Source organism: Leptosomus discolor, chromosome 18, assembly GCF_034619465.1.
Source record: "Leptosomus discolor isolate bLepDis1 chromosome 18, bLepDis1.hap2, whole genome shotgun sequence".
In the NCBI taxonomy this organism is placed as follows: Eukaryota; Metazoa; Chordata; class Aves; order Leptosomiformes; family Leptosomidae; genus Leptosomus; species Leptosomus discolor.
The window spans coordinates 7,304,415-7,331,607 of NC_141408.1; the positions used below are offsets into that span (position 1 = coordinate 7,304,415).

At 43.6% G+C, this 27,193-nt stretch overlaps 1 protein-coding gene across 4 annotated transcripts in view; it reads right to left on the bottom strand.

Annotated features, from left to right (window-relative positions):
• LOC104353289 (S-adenosyl-L-methionine-dependent tRNA 4-demethylwyosine synthase TYW1-like) overlaps positions 1–27,193 on the bottom strand; it is a 102,835-nt gene that overhangs the window by 25,241 nt on the left and 50,401 nt on the right. For all 4 annotated transcript variants that reach the window (XM_086475187.1, XM_086475188.1, XM_086475186.1 and 1 more), the window contains exons 12-13: positions 24,721–24,856; positions 810–920 (exon numbers count right to left, since the gene is read on the bottom strand). In XM_086475187.1, the coding sequence (XP_086331313.1) occupies positions 810–920; positions 24,721–24,856 (247 nt within the window). The remainder of the gene's footprint in view (positions 1–809; positions 921–24,720; positions 24,857–27,193) is intronic.

Genomic DNA, 27,193 nt, shown 5'->3' on the forward strand with positions numbered 1-27,193 from the left:
CTTGGGGTTTTGTTTCATAAACTGAAGCAAACTTCAGTTTTTTTTCTTCAAAGCAGCAGTAAGTAAAGGTTCAGAAAAGGAAAGAGAGAAAGAAAAGAGAAAGTCCAGAAGTAATAGAGCTGCAAAAACACAGCCCTGAAGTAAACGTGCTGGTCTGCAGAGGAGCTGCTGGATGAAAATGCTGATAATGGTTCTTTACAGAATACCTTCAATATGTCTTTTTTACATTCTCTATATACTAAACTGATTAATCCCAAGATAAAGCATCTCCTGCCCTGCTGTATTTCACATGCTACTGTTAGTAGCTCTTCCAGTCCCAGAGGGTAATATTTCCCTGTTTTGCACAGCCTGACAAACACCACATTAGTAAGCCAGACATGATTACCCTTTCCCCAGGCAGAATTTTAGGCCAGGATAGGAAGAATAATACCACGAATGACCAGCTTGTCTCAGAATATTTTGTTTAAAATGTTGGTTAACATAAAAGAAGGAACATCTATTTATCAGTCTCTGCTTTCATGAAAAATACAAAATAGACCACAGGGTTATGATTCTGTTGAGCAGAAATTGATGCCAGCTGGTACAAAGCTTGTCTTGCATAACACTAAGACTACTCCAAATGCACACATAAAATATCAGAAACCTGGCTGTCTCACTTTAAAAGCAAGAGGTAAGTTCCTTATGCATGACTGAAATCTTTGGAAGAATTGCTTTTACTTGCATAAGTTTCAGACTGGGGGGCGTGGGAAATGGGGAATTAAAAAGTAAAATACTGATGGAAAGAAATAAAATAGGTGTGTGCAGCTCACCTTGACCTCAATGAAGTCTGGTTTACCAAGGGATATGAGGTCAGCATAGGCTTTCAGTTCATCCACATTCCAAGCTTTCACCAGCGTCAGCCTATAAACTGTGCGCTGTTTCTGAAATAAAGGAAAAGTTACATTAGCAACACATTCTGACACAGGGAGGATGTTCCAGCCTTGCACATGCTTTCAAACAGAAGAAAAAAATTAAAATTATCAATTTATTCCAAGAACTCAAGGGCTAAAACAAACCAGACCCAAATCAGGAGTCACTTCACCTGTTCTTTCAAGAAAGCTCCTCTCCGCAGCATCTGTGAGCCGAGCCACCTTTTGCCATCCAAAGACTTGTCACCCCTCTGTGCATTCCAGGCACTTTGATTTTACAGGAGCTTTAACTTAATGGGAAAATAACCAGGAAGTTTCTCTCTCTTTGATTTGCTTCCCCAGGCATAAAATCTCACCATTAGTTGCTATACAGACATTTTTATTTCCTCCAGCTGGATCATCTGGCATTGGTGATTTTTGGACAGGATGAACAAGAATAGACAGACCATTGTCTGCCCCCGTCCGCGAACTCTTCCAGCACATTAGGTACAATATCGCAGAGAAAAGGCTCTCCCGTGATCAGTTACACAGAACATTTTATGGGAAGCACAAAGCAGCAATTAAAATCACAACCAGGAAACACTGAAAATACTCTGCTTATGACCTAGCCTAGTAAAAAGCGTGGTGCAAAGCATTAGGAACAAAGACAGTAGCTGCATTGCTAACGACTACAAGAGCAGCATCCACCCCTCATTACCCTCTGCAGCAGGGCAGCTGGATTTCTGCCTGGCAGCATCCCTGCATTAATCTGTCCTCTCCATCTTGCTGCTGAGCACCACAGCTCCTCATCACACCCGTGCCTCTCCAAGATGCCCAGAACTGACTTATTTCTGTGCACGGTGCCAGACAGCAGTCTAAGAACTTCTTGGAGTTATTCTGATTTTCCCACTAAGGGCTGCTCACCAAAGAAGTTACTGGTGACAAAAGGACTTCTACCATCAATACAAGCACTTACCATGGAAAAAATCCAGTCTCACTACTTATGTCTGCTTGTTTCCATCTTTCCCAACTCCTTCCCTTTATCTTCCACTAATGTTTTATTTCACTTATCTCTGGAATATATTTATATAGCAATCTTCCAGCAAGATTGTTTTTTGAATTAACTCATTTCCTTTCCTAGGCACACTATAGACAGCTTAGCCAGAGCAAAAAGGACTGTAACAAATCCACAGCAACCCAAGGCTCCACGGCTGGGGCCAGGCTGTACCGCAGGGCTGGGACTTCACGGCGCAGCAAGGGCTGGAATCAAATTCTCCTGCTCCAGAAAGTCCAGGCTTAGACTCAGGCTGAGTTAGCAGATTGTCCCTTACCTATCACCCGTGACGTGCTCATGGCACAAGGTTACCTGAACTTCAGCACCACATGTGGGAAGCAGGCACGCTATTCAGTTCATTATATTTTTCAGCCCAGGAGAATGAGCAAATAAGAAAATCTGCTACAGAACTGAACTTTCCATCACTAAACCTCAGACTGTTTCCCGCTGCAATACCTCTGAGAGCATCCACTGGTCAGGGGCAAAGCAGCGACGGATCCTGGGACCCTCAGTCCCAGTCCAAGGCTATTAAAAAGTTCAGGCTACTACCCCTCCCCAGACAAAACCGATACTTCCCAGTACCAGTCCACAAACTAGCCATGTTTTACTTCAGAGCCTCTCACCTACATGCCACATAAGTGAATTTTGCCCTCTGTATAAAAAGAAAAACATCACTTACCTAAAACACATTTCTATGTTTTCCACAGGGAAAAAAGAAAAAAAACATTTTCTACACCAGTTTGCTATGGAAACATTCCAGAGTATTTACTAATAAATAACTAGAGGACAAACAAATAAAAACCGGGAGCATCTTCTTCCTCCTGCTAACAGCTGAACACAGCCAGGGGCAGGTCTCCAGGGTACGTATGTACAGAGACCCAAAGTGAACGCAGACAGAAGTGTGCCAATGCACTCACTGCCTGTTGTCTGTCATCTTGGGAACCTAAAGCACCAGTAAACCTGCAAAATTATCTGGGGGATAAACATGAGTGAGGATTCGAGACCTACATGGAATCAGTGTCTCGAGATAATAATTAAAGGTAGAGCTGCTTTTTAAAAGAGTCTGTGGAAAGTAAATTTAAAGAATTACTGAGAGAATGATTATTGAAGGCCAAATATTACAAGAACTAAAATAGCTGGCTTCTACTTTACCCATAGCATATAAGCACATATTTAAGAACAAGAGACTCATGATTTGAATGGATTGGCAAAAGAAAGGTTCAGGCCAAGAGACAACAGTCAAGTATGAAATCAATGGGTAACTACTAAAGTGAAAAACAATGAACTAATACAAAGAATAAATGCATCATTTGCCACATAACAGTGAAAGAAGAAATGAGAGGAAAAATATCTAACAAGAGGAAAAACTCCAATACACACACGCCTGTCAATTGTCTGAAGTGATTCGATACCCAATTAATCGAGAAATGTCTCCCCAAAGGTCAGCTCACAGTGGTAAACAAATGCAGGCAGCTTCAAGGCAACAGTAAATAAAAAATTATATTTTAATACCAGCCCCTACCAAAGGCTGCTGATCCAGACCCAGTCCTCAAACTGGGGGGTCAGGTCCTCCGGGCAATTATCAGAGTGGGGAGTCCACCATGAATTGAAGCCTTTCAGGGCATTTCTTTTTTTTTTTTTTTTTTTTTTGTCAGGATGGTTTTGGGCTAAAATTAAGAGCAAACTTCTGGATGCCTGCTGTGCATCGAAAACATAGCTTGGCAATGAGCACACAGCGAGTGGGATAGTGCATCCCGTCAAATCCAGCACGAGCAGCATTGTCACTGCTGACTGAACAGTCTGCAGCAGTGGAGGATATAAAAAAGGAAAAGAAAAAAAAAGAAAATAAAATCTCAGCCTTAACACAGAGAAATAAAACACAGGAAATCCATTTGTGGGATGAAAGTCTTAGAAAAGTCACTTGATCTTCAGACAGCAGATAGTTGCTATTTGGGGAATTTGAACACACCGTACAGATAACAGGACACTGAACCAGGCAGGAACTGGTCTCAAGTGCTGGAATTAAGGGTAACAAATAATATCAGTAGATGTATGGAAAGCTCCTACAGACTAATGAAGATGACTTATACTTAGCCCAAGTGTGAACTGGACAGACTAGAGCTTTGCATGTAGCCTCTACTGAGTAGAGTTACCTTTAGGCAACTGAAATGCTGGCAGTTCAGGAGGGCATTTGCTACCCTGAAGGACACATGTGACAAGTGTCATTTACAGTACTGCCACATTGCCTGGAGCAAGCTTAGAAAATGCCACCAAGTGTTTTCTCAAGGTTCAATTCCTTTATGAGCTCTCCAAAAGGATAGAAAACATTTTCTGGAGGCTGAAAGCGCCACTTGCAGCAATAAAAATACTAGTAGCATCTTTGTGGGCAGCAAAAATTGAAGTCAACTGATTGGAGGGAGATGACTCTGGGAATGTCAGTCTGATTTCAGAGAACCAGGCTGCAATTTTGCCGGGGCCACAGTGGTTCACTCCTCCATCTCTGCTGGCAGATGAATGTGCCAAACGCACCCACAGTCCAAAGGAGACCACGCTGGAGGGGACAGCCCATAGCTCGTGTTTCTTGCCAAAATATAGTGGAAGCAATATTAAAAAAACTCAAGTCTAGTCTATTAAAGATGGATGAAATCAGACTGCAAAGATTAACACAAACAGTTATGAAAGAGGAAAAAAATAAAAATACACACTTGATTCTTACTTGCCAGTCCTCAGCACTGCACTTACAGCCATCACCAGGACTTCTTCCCTGGGACAGCTTTCCAGGAGGCAGCAGAGAGGAAGGTTTCCTTGCTTGGTCTTAAACACATGGCTTAATCCTCTGCTGATGCAGAAGACATGGTTCCCTTGGGGTTCATAAACATGGGACTGACCTTACTGAGTCCTGCCTCCTCCTGGGACCACAAGCACAGCCTCCAGCTCTTGTCAACTTTTTATACATGCCTGGTTGTTTCCCAAGTGGTCCCTGTAACTACCAGAGCAGATGGGGCAGGTTCAGGGAAGGCCACAAAATACTGACAGCAACCGGTAGAGCTGCCCTGCTCCCCAGTGGCTGCCACCAACACAAAAGGAAGGTGTGATGTGAAAGCTGGTGTGAAGGCACATAGCCACCAACCGCTGCTTCTGCCTTGGAGCAAGGGGACATGAACTCAGCCGCACATGACCAAAACCCAACTGGACCAGCAAAAATATAAACATTTGCAAAAGATCTTACATTGGCAGAGGACAGCCACGTGCAATGATGACCACTGAGCAGTCTGCCAGCCTTCCCTCCCCTCTCCTCTGGTGTCTGAAGCCCAGTCACTTGCCATCTTGCAAGCCTGGGTGAGCGGGGTATCCCTCTGCCCAGCATCTTGGTGCGTGCAACTGTTGGGACTTCTTCCCTCTATAATCTAAAGAATGTATTTCAGGGGCCAATTCCTAATCACTCTCTATGCTTTGTTCTTATAACTCTAACAGTTTGTTCTCTCTCCCACTTTGGAACCGGGCTGAGGCACGCAAACACTTTCCTGCAAAAAAACCCCAAACAACTCATTTCTTCATTTTACACTCGTTCCGCAGAGGGACGGAACATAAATGCCACCAAAACATGGTTCGAATTTCAGACCAACAGAGTGAACACAGGCTGTCAGAGCCAAGTAAATGTGATATTGCATGAACAGTTTTGTGGAGAGGATGAAACATTACCAGCTTACTTTTATCATGTTTTCTAATGCACATTAAATACGATGCTTCAGCAAGTGTTTTTCCTTACAGCAATGAAGGCTTGCATGAACAGAGGTGGGGGTTTTTCTCCCATTTAATTATCATTTTTAATACTCTCCAATATACATCCTAGATAATTTTAGAAGTCTAACTTTAAAGTTCAAGTACTTCATAAAACTAAAACTGCTACAAGCACATTAAAAGGGCTTTTCCCCCCACAGGGCAGCACTAACTGACAAGTAATGGCTGCAGTCTGTGTATATTATCCATCACTTCAATAACTGAACTATCAGAACTGTATTAACTAATCACAACCAGTAGTGAAAGAAGCAGGTAAAGAAACTAAAACACTGCTAAAGGGGATACAGAAAAATCGTAGAAAAATCAGAAATTAATACTGTGACTGAAGAAACCTCTTTCCAGAGGGCAACATCTCTCAAGCATTGTCTGAGTAGAGAGAAAAACCACTTCTAAAAGTTGGTAGAAGGGACAGATCAAAATGACTAAGGGCCTAATACCACAAAACGTTATATACAAGTAATCCTTACAGACGGCTGGCAGTACAAATACACAATCCTGGTTTATTAATGTATTATTTGTATTTGGTTGTACAATAGGGCCCCAGGAGATCCTCTTATAAGCACTGAAAAACAAGAAATAAGAGCTTAAGCCCTGAGAATTTAATGATCTAAACCATCAGGATATAAAACCAGACTGCAATGCTTTACGTCCTGCGTTTCCAGGAAAAGCAACCATTATTTCACTTCAGACAGCCATGAGAATAACATTAACAGAAAAGAAAAAGTTAATAGAATAACGAGCCTTTCAAATAGGTGAAAGTTGAGGGTGTGGAACCACATCTATTTTACACCAAAAAGTTCCTTATGCAGACAATCAGCCAGCCAGAAGGGGCAGCTCCCAGGCCTAGCAGGATCACAGGTGCCGAACAGGTAGCAAAAGAAAATAATAGATGGGAAAGAACACAAGAGAATATGCCCTTGTAAATAAATACCTGGTGGGGGGAGTAAAGCAGATAGAGCCAGACTCTTCCCAGCAGTGCCCAGGGAAAGGGCCAGACACAATGGACACAGCCTGCAGCACAGCAAATTGCATTTTAAAATGAAATTTCTACAGGAAGAAGGGTGACTGAACATCAGCAGGGGTTGCCTGGAGAGGCTCAGGAATTGCCATGCTTGGAGATAGTCAGCAGTCAGCCCACCGAGCTGATCCTGCTTTGGGCAGGAAGGCTGGACTAGACAACCTCCAGAGGTGCCTTCCCACCTCAACAACTTCCATCCTGCCCATCTAGGAGTTGCAGATTTTCAAGTGCCTTTCAGGAGGAGAACTGAGGGCAGTATGCAGACCATCTCCACGAGGAAGGATTACAAGCAGCACCTGTTAGAGAAGTTTTCCTTAGATCAGGTGAGTATCAGCAGAAAACAGCAATTTGAGAGGGCAATAGGCAGCACATGCTGTTATAATCAAGGGAGATTAAATAACCAGCAATTCAGACCTCAATGACGAGCTGGGAGCAGAGAGAAGAGCAGTTAAGTATGCTGAAGTAAATCTATTCAAGGCTGGGAAAGTCAGAATAACTTTAAAAATAATTCTGTGAAAAACATGAAGTTCAGAGCAGTTATATGGCACAATGCCTGCACGTCTGCATGGAAAGCAAGATGCATCCTTGCTCCAACGTGACCCTCTGCTCTGAGCACCGAATACGCTCATCTAGTCCCAGCAATAGGACAGCATTTAGCAGCAATCTTCAGCCTTTTCCTGATTAAGATCATCCTGAAGAGCATGCTCTACAAAGAGCTGATCAGAGAAACAGAATAACTGTCTATTAAAGGGTTATTTTTTCAGGTGAATACTCAAAAGCCAAATGAAGCCTCTTTGGCTGCACTCCAGGCCCAACCCACCTTCTCGAAGGTCCACAGAGGAACACTGCACTAGACTGCTCTGTGCTTCTGTTCCAATCTGCAGCCGAGTGGTGGAGGAGAGGCCATCTCGCTTTCTGTCTCTGCAAGGCACACAACAAAACTGTTGCACGGCTGCAGGTCACAGCGCGTTCACTGTGTAGGGGAAGGGTAAAGGACAGAGGAGCCTGTTCCTGCTGAAAAAACTCAGCAGCCTCCCAAGAGGTTAAGTAGCATCACTGTTGGGTTCCTCCAGGCACCCACACATGCTCCATGCTCCACGAAGCAGCATTCCTGCAGGACCACCCTTCTCTGCCAGGAAATCCCCTCTCTGTCCCAAAGCTCAGGGGTCAGCAATGCTTTTACTCTTACCCTTGGTAAATGAGTTGAGTCAGGAGGAGATTCTACTCCGACAGAGCACATCACTGTAACAGCAATGAGCACGGGTCACAATACATGCCAGAAGCAAAAAGCCCATCCTTAAGAGCTGCCAAAATAGCACCACGAGGGGCCTGTGCTGCTGCTTAAGGACAATTAGCATCAGGTACTGCAAGTCCTTCACGCTGGGAGATGTTCCTTCAGGCCAGTTCACAGCACTTGGGAGCAAAGGGACAATGTGTTTCCGTGATCCTGCCTAGTTCTGACAAACTTCTCCAACTCTCCATCCACAATCTCTCAGGTATAAAAAGCATTCAGTGAGGTGCTTTTGCCCACACAGGACACTGAACATATTGGTAGAAAGTGAGCAATTTTATACAAATACCCCTTGCCTTCCCAAACCTTTGCTCAAGTTATCATAGCAGACTTCTCTAAAATACAGAACATGAAGTTTCTTTGGGATTGTATGTGGTACTTGGTCCATTAAAGGCACCTTAATACAGCATATTGTCCAAGAAATATCTTAAAAGAAGGAAAACCACCAAGAACCACTTTGGCATACACCACACTATGACTTGCTCCCTCAAGTCTTTCAGATCTTACTCTTGGAGGGCAGACCACATCAGTGTTGGCAGCATGCTCAAGAAAGAGATACTATGCTTTCTCTCATTACACTCTGAAAACTACATAGCAACTGTCACCCTTTTACAATGGGGTCCCAAAACCACAATTCAACAAGGGCCAGCTCAGCATTCTGTTCCCCAAACACCTGAAGACAGAGTAGACTTGAGGACAAAGGAATGAAGAACCAACCTGGGAAAAAGCATTATTTTCCCTTTAGGCAACTCCTGATAAAAATCTTTCCAAGCTACTCCAAAAAGCATTGCATCCCTTAAATGTCAGAACAGGGCACAAGGAAAAAAACAACCAACCAACCAAAAAAAAACCCACAAAAAAACACAACCAAACAAACAACTGTAGAGGGTTAGGGAAGGATACTCACAATGAAAAAACCCCAACATTTCATTAACTGGATCCGAGATCCTGGTCTCTCACTCAGACAAAAAAACCCAAAATTTTTGTCTCAAAAGAGTGTCTCATGCCCTTGCCCCAGCAACAGCAGTGCCCCATGGCCAGAGCTCAAAGTCATGACAGGGGCCAGCAGAAGAGGAGGCGCCTCTGTCCTCCACAGGGTGGCCAAGACTCAGGTGAACCCACAGACGAGCTGCTGCTGCTTGCAGCCCTCCAGCAGCTCACACTGAAACACACCACCAGGCACCGCGACAGCTCCGCAGCCCAGCTCGGAGAGCAGCGGGGTGCCCTCCCCAGCCGTCCCAACTATGCCAAGCCCAGCACAACGCCCAGCCCTCAGAGCAGCATGCAGCAGCAGTGACGCTTCTGGCTGTTTCCAAGGCGGTTACATTTGCCTTTTAAACCATCCTAAAATTTTCCTAGTCCTATAACATTTGCAAACGAACATTTTCTGCATGTGCCTGTTTTGCTGATAGCCAAGTCTCAAAGCCAAACCATGAATACACCTCAGACCAAGCCCGAGCCCACGAGGTGTAACTGCTCTCCAGGCATCTGCTGGCCCAGAAGATGTTAATAAAGGATTCATATGTCAGTTTGACAAAGTGCTCCCTTCTTGCTTCAATAACCAAGAGGGATTGGGGATGCTTTTTTTTTTATCATTTCTTTTTAATTCCCTCCTCCTCAACATTCATCTTTTTGTAGATGAAATATAATTATTCTTCATAAAACATCCCAGGTCTAATCTCAGGAGGAAGAGAGAAGGGTGAACACGTCAACTGTGCTGCGAAGAGCAGGTTGCTGGATTGATAGGAGTTTGGCTGGGGCAGGGGAGAATCTCCCTTCTCCAGCTGTGACAGGGAGGCAGCAGGAGCAGGACTGGAGAAGGCCAGGACAAAGGGCAAAGAGTAAACAAACCTCCTCATCCAAACCACATGCTGGGGTCCTACAAGACCCTTACCTTGGATCGTGCCACTTGAACTTGCTGCTTTCATAAAGCAGGGTAACAGTGTCCTGCCATTTGGAAGTAAATATAATAAACCCCAGCTTTTTATCGCAACTTGCTAGCTTGAATTCAGATATTCTGAACACCTGCATACCTTCGTTAGATATAATTTTATTGTTAGAAACTGACATTTCATTCACAGACTCCTCAACATAAATCCATATTTTTGCAGCTAATAAATCTCAATAACAAAACCAATACTGTCAATAGAAACACTGCATTGCTTAAATTGAAAAAGCACTCTTGGGGGAGAAGAAATTATGGTGCAGGCTCCAAACAAAAATTGCTCTTTCTTTCACACAACTTCACAGATCCTTTGCCGATATTAGGTGATGAGCAGGAAGTCACTTCAAAAGCCGGCTTCTCAAGTTTCATTAATATTTCTTATTCCCTTCAAGAAAGGGCTCGACTTGCAAACTGACTTCACAACATATTTTTCAGAGCTTCCTAGCTGGCAAGGACCAAAACGGGCTGAAAACTTGAAATGCACGTGCAATCCTGCAGCCCAGCCCAGCACTGGTGCTCTTGGCAGGCTCCTTGCTCTACGGGTAGGCAAGCTGCCTTTTCCGAGTGAAAGCCCCTGTGGAGGGAGAAGCCATCCTCTCCAAAGACTTGATTCTGTTCCCTTGTTCAGGTTATGCAATGCCTTACTGAGTGAGTCCTGAATAAAGATATCAAAGCAATTTTCACACTTGGAAATTACTTGTCACAGGGATGCAATCAGAAAAAAAACACCCTGAAGCCAAGTATCTATTCACCATATTCAATAACACACATCTTTATGCATAAAACCCCACAAAGGATAAAAGATCCAAAACACAGCAAAAGGAAATCTCAAATGCCAACACACCCCAAATTTCACACTTTCCAAACCCTTCCAGTTCAGCCTGGAGACAGAATCTCTGTAAAAGGACTGGAGATCAGTTCTGCCTCTCTCAAATCCAGCACTGCTAAGCCTCCAGGCTCCCAGAAGCTCTGCAAATGAGTTGTGGCACCCATCACACTCCAGGAGAACTTCATCAGGGAAAGACTCAGTGCCCTTGAAAGGATGGCAGATTAATCCATTCTTTTGGCAACCAGGACCCTCCCCTTAAATAAAGGGCTCATCACTCCATTTGGACTCATCCATCACTACACAACCAGCCCTGAACACAGGCACTGGAGAGATGACATCCTCCTAAAAGTCACATTGCGAACACCTGAGAGCATTCTGCTAAGCAGATTTGCACAGAAAAGGAGGTTTTTTCCCTTCAAAGATTAACTCAGCACAGAGCACAAAAGTTTTCAGCTTCCTTTTTTCAGGGTAATAGAGTCATTAAAGCAAAAAACCTGAATAGGTTATGCTGCGTAGGTATCTACTAAAAACATACATTGTTCACGCATTTGCTATTAATACACCAGTTTAAAGTAAGTTGAGGCTTTGTCTTGATTGCTAAGAAAGGTGCACATTACCATAGGCTATTAACACATTAGCTACTCTGCTGTAAAACCAGGGCAAAGCTCAGAACTTTGATTTTACTGCTAGGAAAGTGAGAGCGCTCAATCCCAGCATTTACCTGCATATCAGCACCAAAGCCCTCAGTCTTCACCCAGGATCTTACAGCACAACAGTTGTCCCCATGTCATCCCCAGGATGAGGGAGAAAACCAATGCTCACCACCACTCTTTTTGGACCCTGCACTGGCTCCAGCACAATATTCAAGTTCTAATGCCAAAAAAAATAGGATGTTTTTAAAAAAACAAACAAATGAAAATCGGGAAAAAAAAAACAAAAAACCCCAAAGAACACCCACCAAAAAACCCAAACTTTAAAAAACCCACCCAAACCACAAACTTGTTACTATCTTCTCATGCAAAACCCATTCCTGCTCTTTGAGAGAGAATCAAGTAACAAAACCAATTACAAGGTGCACACGTCCAAATGATGAGGGACTGGTCCTATATCTCGCCTTTACACCTGGACCCCAAGTCAGTCCCCTTAGACAAAGGCCAAAGAGCAATGGAGACTGTATTTCTTTCAGTTTTAATATACTCGTGTAAGAAACAAAGTTGCCTCTATAAAGTATCATTATTCTGAGGTGCCAAGTCTGAAAGCCATATGAAATCTCTTGTTCTTCTAGAGCCTGGAAAATAAGATGACAAAACTGTCATGAATAATAGTTACAAAAACATTGGTTTGGAAGTTGGACATCTGGCTTGCACCAGTTTTTTTTAAAAATTAAGTCAGTCAAGATAACTGTTCTCATACCATACAAAATCAGTTTGTATTGACCAGTTTTGAAATTCTTCCTCAAAATAAAAAGAAAATCCTGGACACAAGCACATCAGCACTAATTCCCAATCCAGAATTTTAAACCAGAAAAGCCCCTCAGCCTGTGAGCAGTCCTGCTGATGTACAAAGCACAAGAGTAAGTGATGCAGACTGAAAACCAAGGAGAAAATTAATCAAACTTCATTATCTTACCTTCCTAAACCAGCATCCTAAGTCACATTCCCCTCCACAATCATTCTGCCTTTACCCACCACCTATTGTTGTAATCTGCTTTATTGCTTCACACTTCAGTAGAAATTAATCAAGTTTACTTAGTTAAAAATCTCTAGAAATAAAACAAAGTACAGCAACAGGTTTGTTCTGAGACCTAAAAACGTTCTTAAGTAAATCCAGCACCATGACTGCTCCTTATCCATTTTCCATGGACTCATTTTTAATACACTTAACTCTTGTAAATCAGCACCAACAATATCCCAGTGAATATTTACTTCTTTTCAATATTTCTAGGGCAGTTTCAAGGAATTATCATGTAAAATTTATACCAAGGGAAGAAAGTCCAATGCAATGTAACTTAAAATAGAAGAACAGCATAAAAACAGATTATATCAAATCATCAGCAAAAAACTACTTCAAGCTTGCTGTTAAACAGACTACACAGTCTGATGATACTTCATTTCCTGGGGAAACAGAGCACGTTTAACACCAAACAGCCAGAAAAAGCATTAGCACGAGGTAGCAGTCCCACCAGGTCCCGTGTCAGTCATCACAACGAAAGACAGGCTCAGACCTGAGCAGAAAGTGAACTCGTGGAACTAAAAAGCCCTTTCACCAGGATAAAAGCCTTCAGCGATGCTCCAAGTTTGTGCCCAGGTCCCACTGACTTTGAAAGGACTTAGACCAGACGTTTGACAGGGGATGCTCTTCTGAAGGTTCCCAAATGTAGGCGAGATCAGGACCTTTTCCACGCAGGTTTCTTCCAAGTAAGGCAGCAGTCCTTTGGGTCAGAGCAGCAGCTGCTGCAGCAGCAGGGACCTGCCACACAGGCACCAAGTGACAAGCACTTTGTCCAGCTCCAGCTGCTGCTCTTCAAGACAAAGCGAGGATGAGCACAGGAGTTCACCAGCAGCTGACCTGGCCGGCCACCTTGGCTCCATCCCATCTGCAAGACAGCCCCTTCTCCAAAGAGGTGCCAAATCCAGGAGAATCACTGACTTGCTTTGATCTGACCATAAAAATGATTTCTCTTTAAGCTCAGTAGGCACCTCTACTTTCGTCTGGGCCAGCACTTTGTGTGCAAGGTCACAGGATGGGGTAGACATACTGGTGTCTGGTCATGTGTGGGAAAGCAAAGAGGCATTCAGAACCAGTCTTGTGACAGGAAAAAGCTGAAACCACTCTCTGGGACTTCCCAGAGCCTCCTTTCATTTCACATTCCCCAAAATGTCACAGTTGCAGCTCCACACACTGTCATGTCCCTCCAGCTCCTTGACCTGATGTCTCAGCTTGGCCAAAGATGACTGCAGCCTGCGGTACCCGGTGTGGTGGTCGTGGAGAGGCAACATTCCAAACACATCACGTAACAGTGCACAGCTGTAACCCCAACTGTGCAAGGAAGTCAAGAGAAGGGCGATATTAAGAGCAAGCTACAGACAAGGAAGGAAGCCCCAAAGAGGGCAACAAGGAGGAAAGTTTGCCTCAAACAATAATGTGCAAAGTATCTTAATATACAGATTGGGGAATTAAACTTGAATGGCATTTGTATGCACAAAAAGAGAGTGACAGCTAAGAGCAGTTTAAAAACAGAGCCCAACTTTAGCCAAACACTTCCAGCTAAAGAATGAACTGAACATTCACCAAAGTCACTTTGGATCCAATGGAGGAACCCAGTCTCTTCCATGTCAGCTGCCAGGTGTTCAGTATTTTTAAGCCATCCCAGTAGTTATTTATACATACAGCCAAAGACTTGGATGCGTCCTTATGGACCTCTGTAGTTGGAAGTCTCAGCCAGGAAAACAACATCCCACTGAAATTCTGAAGGCTGTAAAAGAATATTCCCCAAAATCAGTGCTTTTTGATCAGCAATGGGGGACACAGGATGGAAGAATAAACCGGATTTTAAATAATCCTGCAATAATGATGGTTTAAATGAGCAATTGCAGGAAAATGAAGAGGCATCACATCTGTAAGGTAAAAAGAGAACCTAAGATCTGACAAAGTGTCAGCACTTTCACGGGTCTAACTCACAGACAGCAGCAGCCAGACACATGACTAACAGCATGGCACACAGACTCAACCAAAGCCTGGGAAGGGGCTATTGTATTTAAGAGAATAGACTGAGACAGGTTATCTTGGGGAAACAACAAACCAGCAACACAACTTCAAGAGTCAAATGATGAAAGCAGAGATTAACCCGCCATAAAAACATAATTACCTTGTTAAAAAAAAACAACTCAGTCTGCAGAGCAAAGGATTTATAATATTTTTCTTCTGGGTTTTGTCCAAGTCATCTAAAAACAGAACTGAAGGCCCCACCATGATTTGTTGAAAATCCCGCCCATTTCATTTAAAGAACAACATAATCAAGGAGTCTGAAATAAATTTCCTTCTTATTGATTAAGCAATCCTTGCAAGCCTACTGCTCTTGTAAAGCCCTAACTTCAGGAGTTAAGCTCTAAAGTAACAAACATTGTGAAAAGGTAAATAAGCTTTCAACATTTTAACTGCCTATCCTATTAAACAGCTGAGCTCCAGCTTGAGCTGGGGACTGAGAGCACTCCTGCACGGTGTGGGGCAGAGCAAGACATGCCAGGAGGCACCACATGGGGAGGGGGCATTCCCCACCCGAGCATGCACAGGAATGACGCTCTGCACAGGCAGGCTGGTGAAAGCAGCCCCTGAACAGCACCTGGACGATGCTCTGCAACACACTCGGAGTCTGCAGATCAATCCTGCGGCAGAACAGCTGTCTGCCAGTGGCCGCTGTTAACGCCCCCTCCAAACTCTCCCCACTAGCCCTACCTGAGTGTTCAGATGCCTTTCAGCAGCTCCCACAGGCTCTGTATCCAGCTCTTTGTTTTGAGCAGCCCCACTTTGAGCTTTAGCCTCGAGGAGCTGGACTCCTTTCAGTTCCCACTGGTTTACAAGATTGCTCCCTACAGATATACTCTAGGAAAATTTGTAGAGCACCACCACTTCAGAGCAGGCAGCGATACTTGAACTCCTCAGCCCTTGCCCCATCATTTCCAACTGCCGAGAAAGTTTGCCCTCCCAGCTACTCCAGTCTCACAGCCAGGTCAGCAGCATGGAGCAGTGTCTGGAGAGACTCCAGACTGGGAGCTCACAAGGTAAGAATCACTTCTGCTTGCAAAGGAACTGCCACTACCGTTCTGTGCAGCACTCCAGTCCCCTTGCAGCTGCACAAAGATGCATCCAGCAGTCCACTGCAGGCAGCCATCTCTCCTGTCTTGGCATGCTGAAAGCCATTACAAGCTCTTTCACATGTTCCAGGACCACTGGGTGACCATGACAGACTACACCCCTGATCTGGACTGCTTATACCTACTAGGGAGGATGCCCCCGTGTGTACACACACTTTAAGGGGGACAGTCATGGGCAAGGTTCACCTCTTCTCAGCCCCATTCCTGTGTGTGATGTGCTCTCAAGTGCAAACACATGAGCATGATGTAACTGGACACTTCTGAAAGCTACCAGATGGGATGTTCTTGAAGCATCACACAGAACATTAGAGCTCTCACTTGCCACCGTGCAGCATCCTGCTGTCCCCACCTCACTCTAAGTGTGGTATTGCTCCATCAGATTCACAAGTCTGTTCCCCACAGACAACTGCAACAGGACCAATGGATGAAAATGGAATATTTAGAGTAGAATCAGAAGGATTTGCTCAATGCAACAGAGGCTGGGTGAAGAAGGAAAGACAATTAATCTCTCAACACAAATTGTAGAAGTAATCCAAAGTTATGGCAAAACACCAGGGCTAGTATCACAGGCTAAATGCCAAGTCTCATTCCTGCAGAGCAGCTGGGGAGCAGCCAGCTTCACAAACCCGCCTGAATGCAAGCCTCCAGCATGAGGCACCATGCATTGCTACCGATGAGCACCATCTCACCTAGTTTCAGAGGCACACATTCAACTCTTAAATTACATGACAGTTGTGGAAGGTGGGTATCTGCCTCTCTGGCAGCCTGAACAACAATGGCAACTTTCTATTCAGTCAACTGGCAGCACGGCCAGAGCCTTTGGCTGGAAGGCTGCCCAGCAAATGCTGGACAAAAGATAGCTATGCTATGCAGTCCTCACCTTCTGTAAAGGAGTCCAAGTCCAGTCTGTAACAGATTAATAAAATCTTGCAGGTTTCAAAGGTCTTCATGAGCCTAATATATGGATTTCAAAATTACGTCGCCTCTTTGTTAAAAAAAACAAACCATCACAAAAAAAGAGTTTAACAAAGTCCTAAGTGCCTCTAGATGCACAGCGCAACTCCTACTCCCACTTGAGGAGCCTGCCTTGAGGGCTATATGCTTCACGTTACCTAAAACTCCAACATCTAAAATTAAAGCATTCTCTACAAAAAGCCTTCAGATACTCCTACTTTCACAGAAAGCTGGACTCTTCAGAAGAGTCCTATGGGTGATAAGCCTCCTCAAGACTGTTAAGCAAATTTCAACACAAAGCCAGAATGAAACAAATGCAGTGAAGCAAACACATATTTTTACAGGTCTGTAAACAGTTGCATTAGCACTATGGATCACCAGCTCTCCAGTTTCAGGGCTCACCACCACCTATACTCTCTATGCTCCTTTGTTTTTAGAGCTAAGCAGTTAGAGGAGATCATTTACAGTGCACCTAATGTCAGTTCCTCCACCAAACAAATTTATGAGTCACCAAGTGATCTTCTGGGATAACAAGGAAGGGAGATCCCCAAATTAGTCAGCACAGTAATCATACCCAACTACTGCACTTAGAAATGGCTGAACAAATATGACAGAAGCAGAGCTCACCCATCACAAAGGGCTTAACTGTGTAAAAAGTGAAAAATAAATTGCTATTTTGCTTTGACCTTTTGTCACTGTTACTAATTACTGGCTTTCTACATTCAAGGCTGTACAAGACAATAAACTCCACAAATGAAAGATGCTCCAGCAATTTAGCAGCTTCAGAGGACACTGAATCTGTGTGCTGTAGTTCCCGCATTTCTTACATTGGCAAATCTAACAGCAGTCTCATCCAAGAAGAAGATGCAGGACTTGGCTCTCAACTTGCCAACTTGCAAGTCAACAAGGCTCCAGATGGGTTACTTCAGCAGCTATGGCAGTGACAGACGGGGCACGTGGTTTGGGAGGTCACAGTCCACCCCACTGATCCCAGCCATCATTTACACCCACCAGCAAGTGTCCAAAATACCCAACTCACACCACCAGCTCCCTTTGGATCTTTAAGGGCGGAGAGCCATACGAAGGAACAAGGCCAAGGCACAATCATCTACATGCAACAAGGAAAAACAGCACTTCTTTGCATGAGCTGGTTTATTGCTACAAGCCAGTCTGACAAAGGAAGTTTAGGGTCAGACTCTGCTCTTCACTGGCACTCAGGTAAGCCAAAGAAGCTGAAATGGGAGCTGAGGAAGTTTACTGACAAGCAGAACGCTGAAGACACGACCATTCCCTGAGCTCTACTGCCACCTACCCGCTGCAGGATCGTGCCCTAAAGGAGAACCAGAGGAAGAGACCGAGCACACCTCAGCTGCTTCAGCCCCAAACCAATTAAATTAGGTCAAATCACCTTCAGCAGCAGTTTGAGCCAAGCACACTGATCTCATCATGAAGCAGAGGAGAGCCTTCCCAGAGCCCACTCCACCAAACAACTTGTGGCACTGAACAGTTGTGGGGCACCAAGTCCACGTGTCACTCCAGCTACTTCTGCTAGCCTGGACCCAGCAGCCCAGCCTCTGTCATCTGAACACACCTGCACTACTCACTCCATCACAGCTAACCCCTTATGAAAGGATTTCTCATCCCCTCCAAAGCAGTAAGTCTTCCTGATTTTATTTGCCTTGCATGAGTCCATGAGCATGTTCGCTCTGCTTCAGAGGAGCACCAGCACACCCATTGCCACATTCCCATAAAACCCATTTTCTTGTTTGCAGTGTTTTTGCCTCAATTATACACTCGCCATCTGAGATGAGAAAATAGATCACACTTTTGCAGATGCTTTGTCAACTCATCTTTCCTGAAATGTCAAATGAATAGATTCAATGAACCCAATAAATGCCTCTTATCTGAATCATCATGCTAGAGCCACTGATAATTGGTCAGTGAGTAGAAAAATCTGACAGCTAATGCATTTAGCAGAACGGAATATTATGCAATGCTCTGCACAATCCCAATCTATGGCATTTGGCCCAGTTACTTCAACTTTATAGGCTTAAATAAAAACATGTTTTAAAATAAAGTGCAGATACAAGTTTCCTTTGCATAGTTGCCACAAGCAGAATTTTAGGCTCGTTCTTTGCCTTTTAAGAGTTCAGATAAACACACACTGCTCTGTCCTCCTGGGGTGCTTTTAACATGAAGACTACTGCTCTATTTCACAACCAGAGAATGAAAATGTGAGGAGACGGCCCCAAGACCATGTAGCCTGTTGGAGTAGTGGGGATTTCTGGCTCCCAGAGCCAAGCCCCAGGGAACAGAGCAGCCCTCTTCTAATGATTGGGTTAATAAATAACAGCAGGGCTGGAAGGGAGAAGAGAAACTGGTTTGAATCAAGTTCTCTAAAAGCCAAGCCTGGCATCTCTCATGCAGCCTCTAGGAAGAGCTCAAGGCAAGAGAAAGATGATGTTTAACAAAGGGTAAGAATAGCAAATGCTTCCTAAATGTTAAGTAGTAGGAAAGCTAGGCAAGCTAAATAACGTGTGCTAGTTGAGGAGTGAAAGAGAAGAGCGAACTTGGAAGAGGAGGGCAGTCCTGTTTCTCCCATTTGCACTTCATAGGTCAGAGCGCATTTCCAAAAGACACGGGAAGGGGGAGAAGTGCCTTCTACCAACAACAAGGGTGGCAGCTGGGCAGCCTCTCTGCAGCTGTAACTGCTCCTCCAGCAAGAACAAGCAGCAAACAAATAGCCCACAGGCCTGGCCACCTCGAAGCATCAGGCAGTAATGAGGAGGAGGGGATTGATGCGAGATGATGGACAAAGCACTGGACAAGGACTAAGACAACATGGATTTTACCCCCACCTCTGCCTTGGGCTCACTGGGCGGCCAGAGGCACCTTGCCTTCTCAGCAGGCCTCACGATCCTGTCTTCGTAAAATACACAGTAACAACCAGCAGCTTGGAATAACAAATAATTTTGATTTGTTAAGCGTGTTTATGAACGTTTTTCCCCTTTTCTTGCCTGCAAGCAAACCAAGAGGTACTGGCACAGACAGAACAAATAAGATTTCACTCCTTCTGCAGCCAAGAATCTCACTGAAGCCTCATTTGGATTGCTGCTTGCTGTAAGCTAAACTGAAAGGAGATGATGTATTTCAGAGACAATAACTTAATATTAAACATTGTACCTTTCCAACACTCATCATATTGCATTTCAAAAGGCTTACACCAGAAGTCTCATTAGCAAAACCATTAAAACAAGCACACAGCTGGTGGAGAGCATTTACTGTGCAGAAGAGTCAAATTCTTCTAAATTTATAGTGGCAAAATTGATTACTGATTCTAACATCTGTTGCAACTTTTACATTTAAATTCTCCTTTAAAAGTCACTTAGCTCAGAAACAGCAGACCAGGCTCTACAAACCAGCTCCCCTCCCCCAGCAACCACATAAATCTCCATGCAAATCAAATGTGCTCTTTTCATACAACCAATTGTTACTGTCATATTATATAATAAGCACTAAAACATGCTTAAGACGTAACTGAATGTATTTATACTACGTTTGTAATTGCATAGAAGCCAAGGATAACTCTGAAGAAAGGATCACATTGGGGGAAAAAAAAGCTAAAGTAAACAACACCAGATGCAAGCCTGACGACGTTTAAATATGCAAGCTGGCATCTTTATCATCCAGAAATGTAAAAGGAACTACCTGTAAGCAGTGTGCAAATGCAGACCTAGAAGATGGTACTAGGAGAACATTTTTATAATTCATGCCTTTCTCTGGACAAACCATCTCTAGCACTTCCTAGCAAGGCACTAAATCCGTGCACCGTCAAATATGTGATATCCCAGGACAAGCAGAGCCAAGAATTTCCCTTTTTGTTCCCTTTTTAATCAAGGCGGGGGGAGAGCGGCAGTAAGGGGGAAGAAAAAAAAAAAGAAAAAAAACACCCAGACATTTGCTACACCTCACCCACAGAGCCATGACCTTGTTTATCTGTGAAATCTTAATTCCCTTTGAAGTAGAAAAAGATTGAGGGCAAGGTCTTACCTGAGATCTAAAGCAAGAGTTGTGTATGATGTCTAAAGACACAAGTTTAAACTCCAGGGAAAAAAGTTGTTTCTTTTGCTTTTTTGACCCTCCTGGAAGGACAGGAAGGATAAGGTTCTGCTTCATCATCAGTTCCGGCAGTGCCATAACATCTATTAACCTAAAGGGTTTTTTTCCCCCGTTTGCTTTGTGTGTGGCTCCAATCTGTTTAAGAGAACATTGGCACCTGTCCCCTAAAAGTTACAGCAGTTCAGCAATGCCTACTTGGTGTCTGGCAGCACAGCAAGTACTATAAGGTACAGCGTATCGAGCAGATTGGACAGGATTTATCATGATTAAGTCAAGAAGATACAGACAGAAGAGGTGACACCACATCAAGCTTGGAAGAGTGGTCCTTGGAGCACGAGCGACACCAGGGACCTTTCTCCCAGTGCTCATCAAGCCCACGAACGTCCATGGACCAGCAGTCACTTGCTTCAAGGGTTGTCTTACTCTCTCAACAGGTGGAAAAAAGCGTGCCCAGAGATGTTGCAACGTAACGCTGAACCTCAAACAGGGCATGGTCTGCTGGTATGTCCATCACCATCTTTTCTTCAGTTATTTTCAAAGTGCTTGGGTAGAAATCTGTAAGCACTTGTGCCATACTGGGTCACTACATCCCCACTTCATTTATCAGCAACTCAGTGGTGGATTTCCAGCTGTCTCAGTCAACGTCCCTATCACTTGAGAAAACACTTGGTGATTTATGACAACAAGAACAACAGTTCTCAAAGTTTCTCAACCTACAGAATCTGGTCTAATAACACTGAGGGAAACAGAGCACAAAGTCAAAACACAAATGGATCACAAGCCCGACTGCAGGTGGATAAGAGCTCACAGAACATCGGTTCCTTTTCTTGCTCAGACAGCACATTTTAACAGTATTTTTGAAGAAAGCATCAACTTGATCATGAAACTTCAAGGGATGGAAAATCTACCTCTTCCCTCCTGAACTTCTGGACCCTCATTATTAATTTGTACCTCATCTCTCATTTGGGGAAGAATTGCCTTTCAAACACTGGAACGCAGATTTCTCATCCTTACGATGAGAATAAGGATTCACATCCTTAGTGCTTCCTCCAAGCACCTGTCTATCAAGTCAAGTCACCTCTCAATCATTCTTATGAACTCAAGGCTGTCAGAGGACAAGACTACGAGACTTCTCAAACGTGACATTTGGAAAGGGCACATTCTAAATTGCACATGTTAACATCTTTCTTTTTCCTCTCAATTTAATTTGGAGGGCAGAAGACACATGACAAGAAACAAATGGAGCCTTCCGGGAGTCTACCTGCTGTTTAACAAACTCCTCTCTCAAAAAACATTTCTCAGCATAGAAAATTTAACATGAAGATCTTAATGAGAATCACTCTAGAAAGGATAAAACCTGCTCCAAATAGCAGTGGACAAAGAGGGGGTTTCTTGCTGTTTGCTGCAGAAAGAGGTGTCACAAAAGATTTTTATCTTTTATTCCTGAACTTCCTTTGAACATGCTGTAGCAACTAATCACCAACATGCTGTGTGATGCTGTCAAATCATACTGGGAACAACTCATTATTAAATTCACTCCTTTAAGAGCTCAAAAACTTTGTGCAGAACTTCAGTTAAAATCATGCACTCTAGTATCAGTACAACTCTCAGTAAGGCAACAGATTTGAAACCCATCTCTTTGCCCAGGGCCTTCCATTTCTATTTAAAAAAAAAAAAAAAAAAAACAGCCTGTTTTTTGGTGGCAGGAGAGAGAACAGTCAAGAAGGACATCCTCACTCCTTCCTCATCTAGGACTGCATTCTCTCCTCTTACTTTCTCCCGCTCATCTGTTTGGATTATTAACATTTTGCAGCAGGACCTGTCTCTAACTACTCACCCCTGCAGCACCAAGCAGAGCCCCAGGAACAACCAGCAGACACACAAGTGAGCAGGGCAACTGCGCAGGAACAGCACGTGCCAGACAACACAACGGCCAGCACAGCAAGGTACAACTTGTGTTTTGAAAAACTCCCTTCACCCTTCATTATTTTTCAAATGTGCATAACCAAACCTATCCATGATTCTTATTATCAGTGACTCATATCAGCTGCAATGCCAGCGTGTCTCAGTCCCAGGAGAATTGAATAAGCTTGGATGGTTTGTCAGGCAGTGTGAAAATAAGGGACTTGTATTTTGTTTCCAGATATATTAGCATCACTTTCCCAACACAACGCATCAGCACTTCCCCACCTATTCTGAAAGAGGAGCTGTATTTCTCAAGAATCAGCAGATCCACTAGCTTTCACCACCTTTCATTCATCACAGTCCTATGGAAGGGTGCTTAACATCACACATTAACACTAAGCAACGCGCTCAGAAGGAAAACTGAAAGGTGCTTCTGCCCAGAAGCAGTTCAAGACGATTTTTGGGTTCCAGAACCATGTATAACATTAAGAGAAAAACCTAACAAACAGCAGCTTCCCCAAGACCTCTTGCTGTCCCCCACGTGTGATGACGCAATATGCAGCTGAGCAGGGGCTGGCAGAACAGTGTATTACAACTAGAGCAACTATTAATTAAAAAGGGTTTCAAGGACCCTTCAAAGTGCAGTTGCTATGAGGAGAAAATGCACCTGCTAGTTGAGCTTCTTTTTCCTCTCCTCTTCACCTTGACCAGTGTATTTTTAGCTGTATGGACAGACTTGCCAATATTTTCACCTTCAATTCTTTGCAAGGAAATTTCTGACAACACACAGCAATGAACAAACCATACCTATCCAGGGTCACGAGAGGCAGAAGGAAAGAAATGATGGGCAAAAGCAAGTTCCCAAAAGACTTTTTCAAAGTTTTTGCCTTCAATACTTTAGCTCCCCTTCTTTCCACAGCCTCATCTACACACAGAGGACTTAGGCTTGTACCTGATCTCAGTAAGCTCAGAGTTTGGCCTGAGATTTTGCTGAACAAGATCAGCCAGCACCGTTGCACACAAACAGTTTGATTAAGCTACTCACATACCTTTGCAGAAGAAAGTGTCACTCAATTACTGAGTCCCCCAGATCTACTAATGTAAGTACATTTGGCAGAAAATGGTCCAACATCACATCTCAGAAGGCAGAAATACTCATTATTCAAATTAAACACAGTCTCCTGTCTGTTCATCTCAGCAGGTAACACGTCAACTTCTGCCAAATTGGTAAACAGAAGTATTTGCTTCCATCAGAGCACAGTGTAAGTAAATAAGAGAGGGAAGACACGCTCACGAAACACTATTCTTATTCATTCATGTGATGTTGGGACTACAACTGCTTCATTAATTACTACAAAAACTGTTACACGGTAGACTAAGTTCTGAGCTGACAGCAGCAGACACGATCCCATGGGCCTTCAGGTCACTGTTCAGCGCGCTCAGACCAACACAAACTACTACAAACCACTGACAGCGTAAAGGGTCGCCCTTGCTATTATCCTTAGATCTACTGGTTTGGGCAAATCTTCCAGAAATAAGCAGATTTCTATGAAGCAGGGTGACTAGAGCTAGTAAACTCCAGCACACAGTTTTTAATGTACTTTATATACTGCAATTTCAAGGGAACCTTTGAGAACCAGTGCTAAGTACCACATGGGGATTTATGACTCTTCCTAGGCTTCCCTGAATTTCTAATTTTCCTTCAGCAGCCTGCTTTCAGTGTAAACACTTCATTAGGAAATCTTCTGTTATTTTATAATCTCTTGATCTCTTCTAGCATCCTATATTCACTGCAGAGTTTACTGTCCTATATGACACACATCCTGCTCTCCTTTTGTCGTTAAATTTCTTCCCCATGGGAAGTGATCAAACTTGCTGGACCTCATACACCTTAATGTACAAAATAAGTAAATATGCTCCCAACACATCCAGAACCCACTCCATGGTCCATCTTAAGCCTCTCAAGTCTTCTACTTTTATCCTGAGTAGGTAAGGCGCAGAAGGAAGAAAAAAATATTTAAAAACACATTCTTAACTGGGTACCTTTTCAGACAAGGCCTTTAAACTGTCTAGAAACCTCTGCCAGAAATCCTTGAAGAGGGGTCGATCGATTCTCTTCAGGCTCTCTTTGGTGCTGGCATCCACACTGACATACAGCTGCGTTACTGGCTCAAGGTTCCTTGGAAATAAAAAGAAGGGAATTGCTGGTTTCAGACATTACTGATAATTGAATTTGTGTTTTCCTACCAAAGCACACATAAGATACAGTATCTCTGAACAAGCTGCCTTCCTGGTCCAGTACTGACAGGAACCATCAGTATTTACAGGGAAAACTATCAAAGTCCAGTGGTTCATCTTTGCCAAGTAACCATCATCTTAATAGCAAGACTTTACAACCTACTGTCAACAAATAATACAACCCACTACTAAGAATGTCACACACAGAGGCCTTGCTGACATTTTAATTATCTTTTCCTCACTGAACTGGAACATATTTCACTCCAGTGTAGCTGTAACACATTCAGAAAGGCTTCCCAAAGCAGGCTGCCAGGGGTTCACGTGACGCTCTGAAAGGCTCTGCTTCTCACCACAGCCCCCATGGTTAAAAAACAGAGAGCTCAGCCCCTTTCCCAAGTTCACTTTGCCCCGGCCCACGGAAAAATAATCTCATTCAGCCATAATTCAGCCAGTTTCTAATTCTGGACACATTGAACTTACCTGACCTGCAGCTGGCATCATCAGTCAAACAATTTTTTGAAAGGAAATCAAAGCTGTTTAGAAAATAAAACCAAGCACAATCCCCAAACGTGTTTTTCCACTTCCAAGGCTCTTATTTCATATAAATCCTGCAGTACAGTCTTTCTGGTCACATAATGCCGGTGAGCACAGCATCTGAGAGCCCAACACCGGTAACTTCTAAAAAGATTAAACCTCCTCTGCTGCGTGAAGAGCCCGAGTTGAGTCTAATCCTTTCCATAAACCCCAAGGGTATAAAGGAGAAGCAGCGACCCTGCAGTCCATTAGGAAAGGGATAACGAAGGGCATTAAGAGGAACAACCTAAAATGAGCTCCCTTGTCACTGACAAGACCATAAAGCCAGTGAGCTAACACACATCCACCCCTCACAGCATCTTCCACCCCGAGGGTCTCTGAGATGAAATGACATCCTAATTGCAGTAGGTAACCCTTTAGCTCTTAACAGTTTTAGGACAATATTTTGCAAGTGTTTCTTCGTGAAGTCTGTTAATGAGCAGGCTATAGTCCCAGGTTGATTTGGTTCTTTATAGATCAGAAGAAATTAGAAACTATTGTTCAGCTGCCAAACGCTGCCACCTAAAGACACACCAAACCCCCTGCCCTCCCTAAAGGTGACAAAGTGACAAGAACTGTCTAGAATAAGACTGAGCAGAGCTCTTAGTGTCCAGAAAACCCCCACTTAACGTGGACACTCAAACAACCTACCTAAATGTATTCTCTCTGTATGTATTTAGACAGAAAAATGAAATAGCCCAGAACAAACTTGACATTTTTGGTTAAAAGCCACCCCTGTCTTGCAAACAAACTTGTCTGGACAGGCAGCCCAAAGCCACAATCTCCAAAAATGACCAAATGTTCTAGGCATAAGTGGATTGAAGTATTCTGTTTCAAAGAACATAGCCAAAATACTCTTTTCTTTACATAATGCTGCACTCGCCTAATTAAAAGAGGCCCTGCTGAAGACAGAGCAAGTGTTTCTCAAAATATAATCTGAGGAAAAAAAAAAAAAATCAAGTCTTCCCTCAGAATTTCAGTCCTAAGGACAAGCAAAAGCAAGAGTCACTGTTATACTGGAGGAAATTAAGGAATTATAAGGGATCCCAGTGAGGCATTTCTGTCCCACATCGCTCCAAAGCAGAGCAGTCCACAGGGCTCTGTCATGGCTGGGACTGGAGCCAGGATGACCTCCTGCATGCTCTGCCAAAGAGAAAGGGCAGTCATGGGTCCAGCCAGCACCAGGGAGAAGCAGAGCAAATTGATATTCCCAGAACACAGCTACATTTCATAATTAACAGGAAAAAATCAGTTGCATGGCACTAGGATGGATTTTCCAACATTCCTCCTTAACTTTTGGTTGTAATTTCCAAGCTAGCTTTGACAGCTGAGACTGCACCCAGGAGATCAAATTCGTGGCATTTACCACATATGAACTTGAGCAGAACCCATGACCAAGTAGCATAGCACAATTCAAGAGCAATTAAGTTGACTCCAGGCCACCAGCCATGAGGTGCTTTCACCAAGTCAGACAGGACACAGCCTAGTCAATGATACAAAGAACAGAAACATCCATATAACAAAAATAAGCATTTGCTTATGAGCAATAATAAGTATCTGCTCATTATTATTATTGATGCTTATAAATGCAAACACATACACAAGGGGTTTTGTTCACAGTCACTAATCAGAAACAAGAGGAGGAAGAGGACAAGAGCCAGGTAACTGCTCAACACGAGCTCACATGCTATAAAACCTCCTTCAC